Source organism: Pholcus phalangioides, unplaced genomic scaffold (assembly GCF_987345545.1).
Source record: "Pholcus phalangioides strain wild (caught in Gottingen) unplaced genomic scaffold, Ppha-v1.0 ptg000012l_1, whole genome shotgun sequence".
NCBI classification, from domain to species: Eukaryota; Metazoa; Arthropoda; class Arachnida; order Araneae; family Pholcidae; genus Pholcus; species Pholcus phalangioides.
The window spans coordinates 17,688,094-17,702,500 of NW_028301605.1; the positions used below are offsets into that span (position 1 = coordinate 17,688,094).

General features: G+C 40.1%; 2 protein-coding genes across 2 annotated transcripts in view; one reads left to right on the forward strand and one right to left on the reverse strand.

Annotated features, from left to right (window-relative positions):
• Positions 1 to 272: 272 nt before the first annotated feature.
• Positions 273 to 5,102, forward strand: LOC149079695 (alpha-1B adrenergic receptor-like). The gene is made up of 2 exons (XM_089240305.1): positions 273 to 732; positions 3,199 to 5,102. The coding sequence occupies exon 2, from the start codon at positions 3,363 to 3,365 to the stop codon at positions 5,025 to 5,027; it is 1,665 nt and encodes a 554-aa protein (XP_089096431.1). The 5' UTR covers positions 273 to 732; positions 3,199 to 3,362; the 3' UTR covers positions 5,028 to 5,102.
• A 1,368-nt stretch (positions 5,103 to 6,470) lies between these two features.
• pkaap (A-kinase anchoring protein pkaap) overlaps positions 6,471 to 14,407 on the reverse strand; it is a 22,587-nt gene continuing 14,650 nt past the window's right edge. Inside the window, exon 13 of the mRNA XM_089240304.1 lies at positions 6,471 to 12,685. The gene's annotated coding sequence lies outside the window, so the exon portion shown is untranslated. The remainder of the gene's footprint in view (positions 12,686 to 14,407) is intronic.

Sequence of the window (14,407 nt, forward strand, 5' to 3'; positions counted from 1 at the left end):
GCAGCAATAGGCACATCCTCTGTGAGTGCGCGCGCGCGTGTGTGTGTGTGTGCCTATCTTCTTTATGCATGCATATGTGTGTGTTCTCAAATAAACAACACGGGAAAGAGAAATAGCAATGAAATAATGCTTTTCAGCTTCAAAAAAAAAGAAAACCTTTTCGCCTTCAGTAAAAGAGATAGTCGACATTTTTTTTTTTTACTTTTAAATTTATTTTGACACTGAATTCTAATTGGGATCCATGTCAGATGCTTGACGGTTGCGTTGCACACACACCCGCCGCTACCACCACCACCACCACCGGTGGTTGCGGTGGTGTGGGGATTAGTGGGAGCAGAGAAGCGACACCTTGAAAGAAGAACCATCTTCTCGCCTCAACCTTCAGAGTTCACAAATCCGTTAAGTTTGAGTTTTGTTCGAGTCTTGCAGAAACGGGAAACAAAAAAAACAAAGACGTTGTTATTATTATTATTTTTTTTAGGGGCTTTTTTCCTATTGGCTGTTGCCTCTTCGACGGTTTGAAGTGGCGTCAAGGCAAAAGTTGAAACGGTGAAAAGTTTTTTTGTTTTTTGGCGGTGCCATTTGGTCTGTTGAACAGCTGGTGGCGGTGAGATACAGACACTCACAGAGAGAGAGAGAGAGAGACGTTCTCTGCTGGTTGTTTCTTCCGCTTTGGGACCTAAAGGGTCTTGGAAAGACATGCTGACGGAAAGGATCTCGCATCTGCTTTGGGTAAGTTAAGGAATTGCATGCAGATTGGGTCGGTGACCATATCAGAAATGACGTGGAAATTTTTTTTAAGGTATTTTCGCATGGTGTGCTGTGTTTTTTTTTTCCCCTGTGCATTTTCGGTTTTCTTTACATAGTTAGAGTGTTTAATTAGGCAAATGATCAGGAAGGGTGGGGGTGTCTTAATCCTCGATATTGGTCAGTGTTGATCGGGTCGAGAGGGATAGGTGAGTCGAGGAAAATGAAGAGATGTGGGACCCGTATTTTTACGGTACAGAACCATTTTGTTTATCGTGTTTCTATCTCTTGGGTTTCTGTTTTTGACCATTTGCATATTAAGTCGTCTCCGACACATCACCATAAACCTACGCCGGCTTCCTAAGAGACATTTAACACATTGAAGCGGGGGTGTGTCTGGCCCTTCAATATTCAATGTCTCATTGGGAGCAGGCGTAGGTCCACGGTCGGAGATGACGTCTTATTGTATATTAATGACTCATAACGGAGACTAGACTTGACTTGAAGGGTCTGGGTTGAAACGATGATGATGATGTATACAGTGGTGCAACCAGATGCTTTGTCGGCCGGGACAACACCATCTATAACAGAAGGTCTCCTCGCGAAGCTGAAGAAGGTTACCTCACTTAGTAGACTGTATGGCTATAAATGAGATAATGAGATGACCTTCATACGTCACGAGCTTCGCACGGAGGCCTTCTGCTATAGATGCCGGGACAAGCAAGCATTTTGGCGCCACCTTGTAATGCCGAGAGAGACGTTGAAGGGTGAAATTTGAGCTGCCTCTGGTCCGGCACCCGGGGCACCAGACTCGCCTACTCCCCCCCCCCCACAATTAGCTGCGGCTTTTGTTTTACAAACTATAAATATTATTAGGCCACCCCTAACACACATCTCTGATATTACCTCCCCCCCCCCCTCCCGACTCCTCCATATATCTGACCATGCCACTACTATTCAGTATTTTACGGGATTGTAACCGTTCACATACGGGTATTTTGATGTATGTGACTTAGCGGCCTCAAGTACAAAGGAAGTCTCGTTGATAATTACTCTCAAAGTGAAATTTGGTATCGCAATTTTTTTCAAGAGTAACCACACGAGGATTTGAATTGTCAGCTATAGGTAGCCAACAACCATCACTTCGCGCGCGCCCCCATGATGCTCTTGGCGGCGCTGTCGTTTACACGACAAGAAGCATGGGCGGCACCACGACAAGAAGCAGATTGGACCCTCAAGGTCCCGTCGTTATATCAGCCACTCATCATCGATTGTTTTGAATCCTTAAAATAGGGAGGGGGGATGAATGGTTATTTTCCTAGTTATTAAATAGGGACTGGAAACAACTCATTGATAGTAACTATCAACACTCGTCTCACACTAAGTTTCTTATCCACCTGGCTATGAATCAATTACGGTGGCAATCGAAGCAAAATGTTGGGCTAAAAGATCATGTGAAGAATGGAAATGATTGCCCTACTAGTGTTGCGTGTACTGCTCCGATTCATGTCCATTTCGTCTAATTGACAGAGTCGCAACTAGATGCTTTGTAAGTTGGGTCGAACACGCATTTTGGCACCCCTTTGTAATGTTGAAGGAAAGGTAGAAGGGTGAAATTTGTGCCCCCGGTCTGGCGCATCAGACTCCCGTCTGCTCCCCCTTCTTCCCTAATTGCGGCTTTGGTAACTGACACGCCATGGTCATCGAATTCAGTGACTGTGAGCTATCAAAGACCTGGAGATACAGTTTCGAGCCGATATCGAGTACAGTGACGCCTTGCAATATCATAAGGACTGCTCATGCGTGGAATTTCGGATAGACGTGTAGATAGCATTATTCAGGGTCGTCTTAAGAGCATCATTGGAGAAGTGATTTTTCAGTGGCCTCCTATTTAGCTAGAAATGCCTGCCTACCAATACGTCCAACCGTGGTCGGATGGACTCATGCGTTAAGACTGCACTGGCATTATCTCGAAATTCGACCTCAGCTCGGATTCGTGTTGATTAGAGCCGTCTTAAGCATTGGGCATAACTAGGAATGGAGAACTCATCAGTTTGACCGAGTCCTTCCTTCATAAAATGAGATCTGACAGTAAGATTATCGAGAACAAATATGTTAATTGATAGATGACGTTTTCAACCCGGGGGGCTACCAAAGATGCTGTGAAGAAGGCCCTGTCTAAACATATCTATATTTAGACAGGGCCTTCTTTACAGCATCTTTGAAAGCCTACGGGTTAAACGTATCACCTATCAATTGACATATTTATCATAGCTGGTAGTCGAGAACAAACCCGTTAAACTGAAGGCTGGTTTGCCGACCTTCCGTGAAGATTCAGCTTTGACCTTTCTATACGTCAAATACGATGGAGCTCATTTTAATAGCCTGAACTTCGAATTGACATCTTGGATAATTCCATTTCTTGCTTTCCTAAATTTCGAACCATTTCAGGTATGATGAAGTCAAAAAGAGCCTATCCTGCCCTCTGTCGGAACGTGATGTCTCTCAGTCGTCATGAGGTGGAGACAGAAGATGCGGGACGTGGTCTTCGAAGGGATTCGCTGATTACTACAACTACTGTCTGGGAGAAATAGCGAATATATATTTCTTTGGTCATGCCATCCGTCATACACGTTATGATGTCGGCGATGGCCGCAGCAGCGGGCGTCGTCTTCAACGGCTACATCCTGTTCGTCTTCACCTGGAACCGCAGGGTGAAGACCGCGAACCGTCTCTTGCTCTTCCACTTGGCCTTCGTGGACATAGTCTTCAGCTTCACCATTCTGTTCTACAACACGTCCCTGAGCGCGGTGTTCAGCGTCACTTTCCCGTCAGTGACGCCGCACGACCTGTTCTCGAACTCTAAGCACATTGACCTCAAGCATCAAGTGACCTCAACGAGACAGTTGTGCCAAGCCCAGGGATTCCTGTGGTCTCTGCTTCCCATGGTCGTGATCTGGAACCTCTGCGGTCTGAGTTTCGACAGATACGCAGCCATAAGCATACCATTACACTACTCGAGACTCGTGAACGCCAGGAGAGCGACTTACTTCGTGGCCACGACGTGGATCCTCGGATTCCTGTTGTCTTCCCCACCTCTCGCTGGCGTGTGCCCTCACGTCTTCTGGGACGCGAGGTGGGGATGCGCCGCGGACTGCATCTACACGACTCCTTACTACGCTCCGTACGCTTACGTCCACACGGCTATAGCGATAGCTCTACCGATGGCGCTGATCGTCTTCTGCAACCTCCACATGTTCGTGATGACCAGATCCCATCGGCTCGGGATCGCGGCTGCCATCTGCGACATGACGAACAGCGCGCAGGCCACCGTAACTCACCAGAGGAACCCGTGCCACCTGTCGAAATTCAAAGGCAGGAACGCTTTCTTCACCATCGCTCAGGTGGTCGGGTCCCTGACCATTTTCACGCTGCCCTACTACGTGGTCTTCGTGTGGGAGACAGCGAGCGGCAAACAGTTCGGTTCCGCGTCGGTGTCCGTAGCCACTTTCCTGCTGACCTGCACGCCGTCGATCAACGCCTACGTGTACGGCGTTAAAAGCCGCATGCTCAGGCAGACTGTCAAAAGGCTCCTCCAACGACACCTACACAACAGTGATACTCCAAACCGGAACATCAAGGTCAGACTCTCGGAGATCTTTACAGATCAAAGCCAGAGACCGCCCCTCTCTAGGAGACTATCCGCACCAGCTGACTGCTGCGGTAAGATGAGAGCATCTACGGATTCTATGCTTACACCTGAGACAGCCAACAACGGAAGGGACAGGAAGATTAACACACAAACGACCAAGGTACCTTTCACCAGGAGCACCTCCCTCCCGTTTTCAATAACACCGATAACCGATCCCTTGAATAACATCGAGATTCCATCTCAACCACCGGAATCGCTCGTGAGCAACACGCGTCCGACGGAGAACGATTGGAGGCCGCCACTTAGGAAATGCGAGTCCGCTCCGGAGAAAGACGGCACAGCCGAGTGTGAAGTACACCATTTGCCACCGAGCGGACTGGCAAGAAGGAACGAACTGCGCAATAAGAGGCTCAAGAACTTCGTCAGGAGTTGCTCGTATCCCTCCGACGACACCCCGTCGTGCCGCCAAACTCGGCACCACGACACACCGCCTCCAGTGCCGCGAAAGAAAACAATCGTCAGGCAACAGGCTGTCGACAGCGACTTCCCTGAAGAATGCGCCATAAGGACACCACAGAGATGCGATGACGTCATTCTTCGAGAACATGATGGCGACTCGTGTGTATAGTCTTCATAAGTTGCGCATTCATCATCAACATTATGTGTATCCAATCACTATTAAAGTAGAAAACGCACAGTAAAACGAATCTCTCATCATCACATCGATTATTTCCTGATACAGTGTATCCTGTAAGTGCTAATGCGGCCTTTATCTCATTAATCGTGTGCCGTAGAGCAGTGTTTCGCAACCGCCGGGCCGCGGTCCGGTACTGGGCCGTGACATCATTCCTACCAGGCAGGGACCTGGCTCTGCCCCGCTAGGGATATTAGCCATTTAATTCCTACCAGGCTGCGACTGATCTTCTTCCATCACCCCTTTTCCCCCCATTCATGTTCCGTAAATCATGTGTTCGACTTCCACTTACAAAAATAAATGAAACCGGGTCGCGGGCTTCCAAAGGTTGAGAACCACTGCCGTAGAGGTGTAGTTTCACTTTAAAAAATGGCGTTCAAAAATTACCTTCTACCAGTTTTGAGAGTGAAGATACAGCGTGTAAAAAAACAAAAAAATCTAAACTTGTATAAGGAAGGTCCCCCGACGTCTAAGGGGTCATTCAAGTATTATGTTAGCATCGGACAGTCCTCGGGGGAGGGGTTTGAAGGTTGCTTACGTCATCAACCATCTCTTTTTGAAGATATGAAATATTCTAAGCTGCTGAAGAAATTTTGCTTTGTCATTGATTATTTGGGGGAGGGGGGAAGCTCAAGTAACCTCAGCTTCCGGCAATCTGTGTGAAAGAATCATGTTGAAGGTTTGTCTATACCTCTGGCCTGTGAAGTTGTTCAATTGGGTCTACTGTTACATAAATATTATTTACACAGAAAATGGTTCTCAACAAGGGGCGGTATAGCATCCATTGCCCCCCCCCCCCCCGAGATATTCAAGGGAGCCATGGACAGAAACAAAATGAAGGAAAAGCCAAGGCAAAAAATCCATTTGATTTGTAATCAAACATGGCCAAAAGATGGATGAATCGGGGCTGTCTTGAAGGTATAGTGGAGGGCAAAGGGATGTTCTACGGAAATTATAGCCAGCTCTGAAAGTTCCCCCATATCCTCTGCAGAGAGCAGGCAGACTGCCAATTAGATACTTATTAACATGAAAATTCTGGCATTTACACAATTTTCACTTCAAAATATGGAATACAGATCGCAGCACAAATATAACATGAAAGAAGCATAACGCTGGACATCAATAAATTAGGGTCACACATACATATATTCATGCAGTGCCTTCTGGCATGTACCAATTCATTAGTGGAAAAAATCCCCAGAGGAATGTTTGAGATGCCAACATATGTTCGAGTAGTACCACCAAAGCATATCAATTCGAAGAGAAATTAAGATTAGATTCCTAGAAAATAATGGTACACATAATTATGGAAGTAATTTCTAACTGCTCCTAATAATCACAAAAATAAATCAACGAGATCAGATGATAAAAAAAATATTACATCAAAAGCCATTTATTTCATAATTTACAGTATTATAATACATCTTAAAAATGTATATGTACAGATTACAGTTATTATGTACAATTAACAATAAATGAGATAACAATGAAGGATTCGCAACAGATAAATCATCCTTCCGGGGTCGATTCCACAGCACCATCGAACGAAATACTATAACAAAATTGAGAGAAATTCCATTTGTGACAGATCGGAATACTTTTTTCTCACCTTGTACTCATCAACACAAGCAAGATACGCACGCACCATCACAGCTCGTACACATTCACAAAAATTATGAAATGAAAACAAGATTACAAAGAACGTTTTCTTTTTTATGGGTTCTGATAAAATTTGATATCGTGTGAATAGATTCGTAAAACAAAACAAGAGTTATCATTACATGAGATTATAGTACTGGCATGCAGATCGAAAATTGACAACATTTAACACAGATTTTGCATAACAGAAAATTTTCGAAACATTTTAAAACATGTACTCAGATTCGGCAACTAGAGTTTGTGCATAGATTCCATCAGTTAAACCAGATATTTCAGTGCAGTAAATTCGTTCATTTAAGTACAGTAGACTTTCGATTACCTGACATATCTCCTATGACACTGGTGTGCAAAGGAAATTTCTCGTACCAGATTGGATATAGCAAATTGAATTTTCTGTTCCTTCAAGTTCGATACAACAGGATTCAACCACATTTTTATTCATAACATTTATACTTATGCGAGTATAGTAGTTATTTACATTTACAAACCATGTTATAACAAACTTTAAGGGACCAAAAGATCTTGTTCCATTCATCCGGAGGGCATTGCCACCCTACCCCAGTGTCAATGAATGAGTCTACTGGCCTACTATATTATATATATGAATTGACCTATTTATCATCCTTCCCACCCTTCAAAGTCTATCTCTGCCTATGCTGGAGGGTTAGTATATTCGATCAAATACGGGGCCCTAGGTAACTATGAATTTTTGGAGGTCCCCTATATATATATTTTTTGAGCCAGAGGCATGGGGAGGAGAGAGGGGGCCATGCTTATAACATAAAAGACTGCAATTTCAGGGGTCTTGAAAATTTGTGGGCCCTGAGCAAATACCCTGTGAGAAAAAGGCCTTATATATATAATTAAACAGAACAACATCGTATGGGTTGGGACTAAAACTTTTGTTTGTTAATGGAGATTGGTCCGAGATGGATGTTCAGTCTTTACCTATCTATCCAGAGGTTTCGTTGTAAACTGTTTTACGTATTATACATTCTATCAGTACACTTGAAAAAATGTGGTCAATACGTCCTCTCGGTCATCCGACATTCTCCTGATGAGTGTCAGATAATCAGGAGTCTACTGCAAAATACTTTTAATACATAATTATAAATGACATGGAAAATAATTTTATCATTTTTGTCACACCATGGTCATTTTCGCATACGAGAGATAATTAGACCAGAACCTGCAATTTATCGCCATATTCCAGAGCGGCAGTGTTTTTTTAATACTCACCAGGAGGGTTAGTGTGCTAACCCCTCGGTGTGGGACTCCCTGCAATAAAAAAAATTTTCTGGGGACATGTTGTCACCGTATCTGTTGTACCTCCACGTCAGGAAAGTTCCAGACAAGGACAAATTGGGCATCAAACTCATGATATCTATAAACATCCTTCGGTACTTAAGGGGAGTATATTATTGTCCTACGCTACCGTGCCCCATGAAAATAAGAACAAGATCATATGAAAAATCTTTGCACATACCAGACCAGGGTGTACCAGATTACCGAAATCACCGGATTATTGGTAGTTTTGGAAAATTTCATTTAAACAATATAAACTTCTGTGCATAGACATGTACCCCTTTACACTATAAAACCGCAGGATTACTGGAGGAGCTAAACTAGCCCACAGCCAGATTATCGAGAGTCTACTGTATTTCAAAAGAGATATTCATCTGCCATGTTACTTTCAACTTCATCATATTTGTTTCAGTGACAATTTAATTTCCTGATGCACGTATAGTACCATCAACAACTTGGATTCTCCACAACTTATTTCCTCTATGAACATGAGAGTTTAAGTAGTCTTTTCAATTCCATGTCAACACATGATGAAAAGAAATAGCAGTCTAAAAAAGTAATAGCGCCTGCAATCGAAGTCAAGGCTTGATAAATCGGAAAACTTTCTGACGCCGAACACAAATTTTCAAGAAAAACGGTCTATATGTTTATGGTTTCTTTTCAAAGATTTATTGACTCCTTCCATCTCTTAATAGGCTTGCTGACATAATCTCGAGAAATAGTGCATTGTCTTCAAAACGCTATTCAGCAGTCGTGGAGAAATTTTAGACACCAACAATTTTTTAGTCACCATAGTGACCTGGTACAACAGATTTGTCAATCGCTGTTCATAGAGACCATACAACATAAACACGTCCGAGCAGGAAAGCTTCTTAAACAACAAGAACTGTCTGAATATGGAGGAATATCAGAAATGGGACTCCAGAAAAAAAGACTTCGTTAAAAAATGGAAAAATGTTCTAAGCGAGGAACTCAAAATTTACAACAAAAAAAATTCTAATCTGGTGGTAAATTACAATGCGGCAAAGAATTGATTTAAACCCTTAAAACTCAGATAAGTCACTTACGGAGTATGGTATGTTTAGAGGCTCTCTTGACAAAGACTGAAAAGAAAGTGAAAGCTCTTGTCAGAGGCTAGCGTAGGTCAGATAAATTTACATGTTCCAAAAGAGTCAACATTTATGGATGATTGCACCTAGAAAATCTGATCTCAAAATGGTAACGTTTTTTTTTCAACCATCAAGAGTCCGAAACAGTGTGTAACGTGAAAATAAAGCAGACTATGTTGTTATTTGTTAGAGTTTTGCATTCACTGTTCATGCAGTGGTACCTCTACCTACAATTAATCCAAGCTCACCTAAAATGATTAACTCATGAGTGAATATTTAACCAACAAGTATGAAAGATACAAGTAAAAACTCATTCAAAATACAAGAACTTAAATGTTTTGAACAAGATGAAAAACAGTGGCGTTGTTGCTATGTGCTGTACTCTGCATTTATCTTGCCAGCAAAACTGTTTTCATTCTATACAACACTGTACTATACTAAATTGAATTGATCATAAGTCTAAGTACCACTGCATTTGCATTAAGAATGTGATCTTCTTTATAATAATTGTGTTATATACGATTACAAAATGCTGACTTATTAGAAACCCTGACAAGTGGGGGAAAAATACATGACAATTGTATTTTCTCCAATAGGTCATAACTTTTAATCTTGAATAAATCTGTTTTATATCAGTAGCCTATTTCTAAACAGTAGATGGCGTGTACAAAAATGATTTCTCATATTATGACACTACTGCGCTAATAAAAGCAGATACAGTAGACTCGTTAATCTAGCATGTATCAGACAAACATTGTGCCACATTATTGAAGGACAATTGAAAAAAAATTGAATGATAAACTTTTGCACAGCGACATATTCACCCTATTCCATGCACAAAAGAAGCCCACTGAAAGCGTTACATTACTAGACAGGCCAGATTACAAAGAGTCTACTGTATTTTACAGATTCCTTCATGAAGAGAAAAAACTCTACATATATATATATATTTATTTATCCAATATACATACAGTGGAATCTCTATATAACGATACTCCGCAGACCAAGAAAAAATATTGTTTCAGAGGGTTTGTTACATCGAGAGTCAGCAGTTTAACATTAGAGTATAGGCATTTCAAACAGGACTGAAAAAGATGCTGTTGTAGAGGAATATCTTGATGTATTGAGTATCGTTGTAGTGAGGTTTCGCTGTACTTATGGCAAACTTCAGAAAAATTTCCTGCATTATTCTCTTGGTTATTCGACAAGTTTGTGTTTTAACAATAAATTTCTCACCTTTATACGATATGACTTTTTCATTTTTCCAAAACGATACTTTTTTTATTGTACCAAAAATTTTTTTCTTGCATTTTTGGACACTTCAAGACAGATAAAAAAAACTTGGGTACATACAAGGAAAGACTTCAAGGATCAGGTTTTTCAATTAATATGATAAATTTGCAGAATCTTTTTATTGTGGTTTTCACAGAGCTCCAAGTGGAGAAATTCGTGCATTACAAAGATGAATATTTTCATGAGGCAGTCACTATTGCATTTCCCCCTCTTCCACTCTAGCAATACTCTAAAAAGTTGGATCCCCACTACTTGTAATTGCCAGGCTTGGGGTCCAGAAGAGGCTTCACTGACTTTTGCTTGTTTGGTCTACATCCACACTGCTTCAGTTACTCGCCAGGCTTACGCTCAGGAAAAGAGTAAAACATCTGCAAGCAGTCAGCTAAAATCTTGGCTCTGAAATATCCAAACGATGGCGTCATGCGAACCTCTTTGAATGTCTAACAACAGGCAGAGCCTAATGAGGTGCTAATTCATGACATGCGTTGTCATCCTGTCCTCATTACTGCAGAGCTCATCATCCCTCCAGAACAAGCCTAAGCATAAGTAGTGTAGATTAAATATGAATGTTATAACGCTTTTAGGATAATAACCTCCCTAAACCAATTAAATAACCCATGCAACATTAAGAAAACAATAGTTTGAGTTCCACAAGAACGCTCAAGTTTTAGAAATAAATTAACCCCTATTTTTGAGCTAGTTTGTGACAGACTAAAATACACAAAATCAAATAAAATAAAACCTTGATTATTTTGCAATAGCTAATCTGTAACTCTCCTTCAAACAGACAACAGTTCATTTAGCAATAAATTTTTCCTTAGCAAATGACGAAATCACCATAGAAGTCTAAAATTCATCAAATGAGAATGATGAACGCATGGAAAAAGTAGAAGTTAGCAACAATGATGCTTTCTAGTGTTCCGATTAATTGAAATAGCAAGAACATGTGACTCATCAGAACTAATGCTGGAGGAAAACAATCTTAATCACAGAGTGGCAAAGTTAAGGACGACTGAATTTTCTCTACGAGTTTGATAATGTATACTCAATTACAATAGATCAGAGTTTCTCAACCAAAGGTCTACCGCCAGACTTGAAAATGTAATTCTAATATTATGGAAAATTATTGTATTTCAAGGTGCAAGACATGCCCCCATCTGATTATTTCAGGCATTTTACTGATCCTTGGATTCAGAAAGGTTGAGAAATGCTGGTATCTGGACCCTGATGCATATTTGATTTACCGATTTAATCTAAGTCTCAATTATGTCATATACTTGAGGTTTACCGCATTATTGATGGAAAAATCAAAAATATAATAAAATACCACATTGTTTATACTCAGTGCAAATCTTGATTGACCTTCAAAAAATCGTCAGGTCATAGAAATCAGAAGAATTATACTGCGTGTAAACAAATACTAAAACCAACTGTATACTGTAAAATAGCGAGGGGAAAAATATTTCACATCCCATACTGAAAGCTTCTTCAAAAAGCATTTAGCATTGTGCGTGTCAATTTAAAGATGTAGAACATACCAAAATCCAGTGAACCAATTGCGTTAACCCTCCCCCATTGGTTTGAAAAGAAAAACAGATTTTAAACAACGTAAAAAAAGACAAACCATTGCACATTGCATTACAACCCTTATCCCAATTAATTTCGAGAGAATAGAGCACACAATATGAAATATCCATGACTTAAATAATGTGCCGAATTTCAGAAAGAAAAAAAAAATCACAGACAATTTAAAAATAAAGAAAAGAGAACCTAATAATACATTCAATAGTAGAAAAAATACACAGAGGTTCGAAAAACCAGAGAAAGAAAATTGATGCCCATTTTCACACAAGCACATTCCCGACTCATATTCCGAGATACATAACACTGTAAACTAAAAAAACAAAATGGAAATAATTAAAAGAAACAACAATGATCTAGGTCTTGATATAACAAAAGAAAACTAACGATTTACATACACATTCATGAGTAAATAGTATATCGACAAAAGTCTTTGGAATTAAATCAAATTATGGTAGGCCTAGGTGTGAGGAAAAAAAATTTCTATCACACATTCCAATATCTTATCTTTAAAGGCAGCAGGAACAGCGTCACTTCGAATTCTTTTCAAACATGTATATATTGTCCAGCCCAAAAAAAAAGCTCTCTCAGTTAAACAGTAACTTTTCCAGTATTTCATAGCGCAGGTGTTGAGATTACACATACCTAGGATGGAAGATCATGTTAAAAATCAAAACCGTCCTACTGTTAGTTTATATTGAATCACATAGCATAAAGGCCTGGTTAACGCATGTAACTGCACAAGCTTAAATGATCATTATTTTTGTATAAGCATGATTCAAGCATCTGTAGGGAAATTTTGAGTAAGCACTGATTATATAATGGACTTGAAGATTAGGCAAATTTTGATTATGCATGCTTGTACAAGCAACAGCAAGTGAAACTGAAGGTGTACACTATGCAGTGTAGTTTGTACAAGCTCATATCAGTCTTCACAGTTCAGTGAGCTCTGTTCAGCGTTGGTATTTTTTGTTACCATTTTTCTTTCATTCACAAGGAAAAAACAATCAAAGCAAGCACATTATAACCCAAGCTCGGCATATTATAAATGAATCAGTTGTTTTGAAAAGGGCATCAGTCACATTTCTTTCGAAATTGAGTTATGAGTGTTCTTACGTTCCGTAGGCTTAGGTGCACCATTTTGTATGAAAAGGGTACCAATCCAATGTTTTAGTAGATAACTGAATTTAGTGTGTGTGTGTTTTGAAATGGGCATCAGTCCTGGACTCATACCTTTTTCAAAGCATCTGAGCTAGCGCTCCCAAGTGGTCATTCAGTGAAATACTGACAATCCCAGAATGCCATTGTGCATTGTTTTGTGTTGTTGCAATTTTTTGTATAGTGTTTTGATTGATGGAACCAAACATTGTCTGTAAAAAGGTATTCCTGAATTTATATGGATTGTCTTTAAAAAGAGTAAGCCATCTTGTATCGTTGTTGGCGGTCAATAAATCCCCTACGGAAAACCGAGGTAACAGCGAAGGCTCTAGAATTAAACCGATTACAGGAGAAATTTGTGAAAAAATCCATGAACATATTGAATCTTTTCCTGTGAAGCAACCTCGCTAATCAAATAAGAATATTATATACCCAAATGCCGATCCAACTATAAAAACAATGTATTCATTATTCTGTCAGAAATATCAAGATATTAAAGTTAGTTATGGACTTTATCTCAAGTATTTTACCGAAAACTTTGGCTATGCATTTGATTGACCTAAAAAACATGTAAGGGCAACATGTGAGGATCTTGGCCAAAAATTAAAAGGTAATTTTTTTGAATAATAATGCAAAACTCGTGGCTGCTGCAAAGTTGTTAGTGCATAAATGCAAGGAGAGGAAATTTTACTAACAAAATGAAAGAAGTTGGTGAGATGTGCAAAACACAAGACGATGTTGCCTGTATATTCTGTGACTACATGCAAAACCTCCCTTTACCTGTACAGGAGGTTTTTTATTTAAGACAACTTATTATTTAGACAAATTGTACACTGTGGGTGTACAATTTCTGCATTCACGACATAAAAACGGAAACATCAGCTTATCACTTATACCATGAGGGATTGGGTAAAAGAGGGCCAAATGAAGTTTGCACTTTTATCAATGAATATTGTTTATAGTTTGGTAACACAGCACTAGATGGCATTGCATTTTCTTTCTTATTTGTTTTATTTATATTTTCTCGTGTGTTCGGTCCTCGCCACTCACTATGTCAGAGTTGTGTTGTGTTTACCGTCGTTCCAGAAGCATGGCAACTTAATTTTTATCTTATCAATTCAGAGTTCAATAAAGTTTTTTGTTTCGTTTCCGAACCGAAATTCTTTATTTTTACAGACGCAAATGGAACAAATATATTTTTAATATAAC

Coding starts and splice junctions, on each gene's coding strand:
- LOC149079695 (XM_089240305.1), top strand. CDS start 3,363: ATGCCATCCGTCATACACGTTATGATGTCGGCGATGGCCGCAGCAGCG.